The sequence below is a fragment of the Protomyctophum bolini genome (genome assembly GCF_963924005.1).
Source record: "Protomyctophum bolini genome assembly, chromosome: 20".
In the NCBI taxonomy this organism is placed as follows: Eukaryota; Metazoa; Chordata; class Actinopteri; order Myctophiformes; family Myctophidae; genus Protomyctophum; species Protomyctophum bolini.
The window spans coordinates 2,005,029-2,010,024 of record NC_137881.1 but is presented as its reverse complement, the minus strand read 5'-3'; the positions used below and the strand labels follow the sequence as shown (position 1 = coordinate 2,010,024).

The 4,996-nt window shown below is 45.5% G+C and overlaps 1 protein-coding gene across 1 annotated transcript in view; it reads right to left on the bottom strand.

Annotated features, from left to right (window-relative positions):
- Positions 1 to 2,640: 2,640 nt before the first annotated feature.
- The window catches only part of LOC308335891 (CD320 antigen-like), a gene marked incomplete at its 3' end in the record, with an annotated part of 65,382 nt that continues 63,026 nt past the window's right edge, over positions 2,641 to 4,996 (bottom strand). Inside the window, exon 4 of the mRNA XM_080793110.1 lies at positions 2,641 to 2,648. Coding sequence (XP_080649236.1) covers positions 2,641 to 2,648 — 8 coding nt within the window. The remainder of the gene's footprint in view (positions 2,649 to 4,996) is intronic.

Below are 4,996 nucleotides of genomic sequence, written 5' to 3'. Positions count from 1 at the left end.
CAACAACACAGCCACGACGTTAAGCTGTGTGTGTGTCTGTGTTCAACAACACAGCCATGACGTTAAGCTGTGTGTGTTCAACAACACAGACATGACGTTAAGCTGTGTGTGTTCACCAACACAGCCATGACGTTAATGTGTGTGTGTGTTCAACAACACAGCCATGACGTTAATGTGTGTGTGTGTTCACCAACACAGCCATGACGTTAATGTGTGTGTGTTCACCAACACAGCCATGACGTTAATGTTGTGTGTTCACCAACACAGCCATGACGTTAATGTGTGTGTGTTCACCAACACAGCCATGACGTTAATGTGTGTGTGTTCACCAACACAGCCATGACGTTAAGCTGTGTGTGTGTTCAACAACACAGCCATGACGTTAAGCTGTGTGTGTTCACCAACACAGCCATGACGTTAAGCTGTGTGTGTGTTCAACAACACAGCCATGACGTAAGCTGTGTGTGTGTGTTCAACAACACAGCCATGACGTTAATGTGTGGTGTGTTCACCAACACAGCCATGACGTTAATGTGTGTGTGTTCACCAACACAGCCATGACGTTAATGTGTGTGTGTTCACCAACACAGCCATGACGTTAATGTGTGTGTGTTCACCAACACAGCCATGACGTTAATGTGTGTGTGTTCACCAACACAGCCATGACGTTAATGTGTGTGTGTTCAACAACACAGCCATGACGTTAAGCTGTGTGTGTGTTCAACAACACAGCCATGACGTTAAGCTGTGTGTGTGTTCAACAACACAGCCATGACGTTAAGCTCTGTGTGTTCACCAACACAGCCATGACGTTAAGCTGTGTGTGTGTGTTCAACAACACAGCCATGAAGTTAAGCTGTGTGTGTGTTCAACAACACAGCCATGACGTTAAGCTGTGTGTGTGTTCAACAACACAGCCATGACGTTAAGCTGTGTGTGTGTTCAACAACACAGCCATGACGTTAAGCTCTGTGTGTTCACCAACACAGCCATGACGTTAAGCTGTGTGTGTGTGTTCAACAACACAGCCATGAAGTTAAGCTGTGTGTGTGTTCAACAACACAGCCATGACGTTAAGCTGTGTGTGTGTTCAACAACACAGCCATGACGTTAAGCTGTGTGTGTGTTCAACAACACAGCCATGACGTTAAGTTGTGTGTGTGTTCAACAACACAGCCATGACGTTAAGCTTGTGTGTGTGTTCAACAACACAGCCATGACGTTTAAGCTGTGTGTGTTCACCAACACAGCCATGACGTTAAGCTGTGTGTGTGTGTTCAACAACACAGCCATGACGTTAAGCTGTGTGTGTGTGTGTGTGTGTGTTCAACAACACAGCCATGACGTTAAGCTGTGTGTGTGTTCAACAACACAGCCATGACGTTAAGCTGTGTGTGTGTGTGTGTGTGTTCAACAACACAGCCATGACGTTAAGCTGTGTGTGTGTTCAACAACACAGCCATGACGTTAAGCTGTGTGTGTGTTCAACAACACAGCCATGACGTTAAGCTGTGTGTGTGTTCAACAACACAGCCATGACGTTAAGCTGTGTGTGTGTGTTCACCAACACAGCCATGACGTTAAGTTGTGTGTGTGTTCAACAACACAGCCATGACGTTAAGCTGTGTGTGTGTTCAACAACACAGCCATGACGTTAATGTGTGTGTGTGTTCCTCACCAACACAGCCATGACGTTAAGCTGTGTGTGTGTTCACCAACACAGCCATGACGTTAAGCTGTGTGTGTGTGTTCACCAACACAGCCATGACGTTAAGTTGTGTGTGTGTGTGTTCAACAACACAGCCATGACGTTAAGCTGTGTGTGTGTGTGTGTGTGTGTGTGTTCAACAACACAGCCATGACGTTAAGCTGTGTGTGTGTTCAACAACACAGCCATGACGTTAAGCTGTGTGTGTGTTCACTGTTCAACAAGACCGACTCACCTTTGCACGTCTTCCCATCCTGGCTGATCTCGAAGCCCGCCTTGCAGTAACCGCCGGCCCTGTAGGGGTCACTGCACAGTCGTCCTGGCAACCCGAGTGGTGCAGGGTGCAGTTGTCAGCGAACCTGAGGATTGAGAGGAGGAGAGAGAGGGAGAGGAGGGGAGGAGGAGGGAGGGAGGAGGAGGGAGGGGAGAGGGAGGGGAGGGGAGGAGGAGGGGGAGGAGAGGAGGAGAGGAGAGGGAGGGAGAGAGAGGAGGAGGGGAGGGGGAGGAGGGGGAGGGGGAGGGATGGAGGGAGGAGGAGGAGAGGAGGGAGAGGAGGAGGGGAGGAGGAGGAAACACAAGCAAAAGGAGACACATTGTGGTCAGTTGAAGGATCACAGGACAGGTGATAACGTGTGAGAGAACAGAACAACAACAACAGAGAGGCTGTTTTACTGCTGGAGGAGGACAGATAAATCACACTCGGATAAAGAGCAGATTAACCACTTAAGATTCAAGACGGTTGTTCTCGCTCCTTATATCTAAGAGTAAACAAGAGCCCATTTATTTTTGGTCATTTGGTTTCCTCTGTATTGCATAATAAGTGATACTAGAAACAAACAAAAACATTAAGAATTCTGACCTGAGATCAGATTCATACGAGGTTTCCACTGGACACACACACTGGTCTGATTAAATGAAGGTCAAATGGCGCCTCAGGGTTCTTTTGAGGGTCAAAACATGAATTATATTGAGATACAGTTTATAAAGTACTCTGAAGAAACTACAGCACGATACATCCATGCTTTATTTATTTAACCCATTCTGACCGGGAACCCGTTTTGGTGTTAGCATCATGTTATGCTTTAGCTATTGAAAAATAGCAGATCTACAAGCTCGTAGCGCGCCACCGAGTGGCGCGCTACGAGCTTGTAGGTCTGCTATTTAAAAAAAATCGAAGAACGACTGACATTTTTTTAATCTGATCTCGGGTCAGAATGGGTTCATCAGACCAGTGTGTGTCCAGTGGAAACCTCGTATGAATCTGATCTCAGGTCAGAATGGGTTAACAGCCTGTCATTATGCACTGTATGGGTCTGACCATACTGTACGACAGCTGTCAACTCAATGAGGAGATGGGTGTGAGAGAGAGAGAGAGAGAGAGAGAGAGAGAGAGAGAGAGAGAGAGAGAGAGAGAGACAGAGAGAGACAGAGAGAGAGAGAGAGAGAGAGAGAGAGAGAGAGAGAGAGAGAGAGAGAGAGAGAGTAGATCTGCTATTTTTTTTTAAATTTGAATAGTGCAAAGCAACAGTTTTGGATGTCCACATGTCACAAACAAATACACGATACAATGGCAATATAACTTTATAACAGACACCAAACCAAACAACTGGCAACATACCGTATGCGCCTTCTGCACAGACTTTTAGGAGTTCAGTTAAGTTATTTTTTATATTATTTTCTTATCTTCTGTGGAGACTCTCCGACATGAAAGAGCTCCTCTCTTCACCTCGGCTCTGTTTTTGTTCTGCCCAAACACCCAACAGGTGATTGAAATGAGTTTGATTAGCTGCTCAGGTGAGCCTAATTCAACCTGCCAGTGTCCATGAAACAGACCCCAAATACAGAGCACAGTACTAGATGGCACTATCTCACCATACATACACCATAAAAATATCCAAAAAATACAGTTTGTTGCCCAAAAGATATATGTATATATATATATACATATATATATATACATATATATATATATAATGTTCAGTCAACAACAAACATCAGCGGCTGAACAAAGACTAGACTACAGGTTGTTTACACTAACAACACACTGTAGCTGTAATGTAAACAAAGACAGCATGTCAATGTATAGGACCACCACATCTATCACACACACACACACACACACACAGACACACACACACACACACACAGACATGCACACACACACACACACACACAGACACAGACATGCACACACACACACACACACACACACACACAGACATGCACACACAACCGTATCCAATCCAGGTTAGTAGAGGGACGTGTGCCAGAATGCTCGCTATGGGAGAGAGACCCCCCCCCCACCCAGTACCGAGGCATTTGACCCCCCTGGGAGATGAAAGATGCCACACACACACACACGCACAAACGCACACACACACACACACACACACACACACACACACACACACACACACACACACACAACACGCACACACGCATGCACGCACGCACGCACGCCTCACAAAGTCCAAGCTAGCGTGAAAAATGCATGAAATTTTGATGTCCTCTGACTCTTGGCAATCTCGTTGATAAATATTTCATTGTGAGCGCATGCCTCTCTCTGTGCGACCCGTCTGTAAAACAACTGCCCTTTTACCCGTCTGTAAAACAACTGGTCCCCTTTCACCCGTCTGTAAAACAACTGCCCCTTTTACCCGTCTGTAAAACAACTGCCCTTTTACCCGTCTGTAAAACAACTGCCCTTTTACCCGTCTGTAAAACAACTGCCCTTTTACCCGTCTGTAAAACAACTGCCCCTTTTACCCGTCTGTAAAACAACTGCCCTTTTACCCGTCTGTAAAACAACTGCCCTTTTACCCGTCTGTAAAACAACTGCCCCTTTACCCGTCTGTAAAACAACTGCCCTTTTACCCGTCTGTAAAACAACTGCCCCTTTCACCGTCTGTAAAACAACTGCCTCTTTACCCGTTAAAACAAAAACAACAGAGATTCCATCTGGGTGGCCCATAGAACGAATCGTTGCTGTTAAGCAGAAAGCTTGTAACTCCATACTTTAAAAAAAATAATTCCCATGGTAAATGAAAGCCCTACTGTACTTCATCACAATTAAGTGAATACAGCCGATCTACAAGCTGGCGACGTGTTGCAAGCTAATAGATTGGCCTTTTCTGTCATGCTTTGACAGTTTTAAATTAATATTGAACCAATGAAAAGTATTAACAAGAGCTTGTGAGCAAATAATAACATTACAGCATTGTAACTCAGGCTCAGTTTTGGACACACAAGGTTTCCACCCGACAGCAGCGATAAAATCTGTAAAATGAC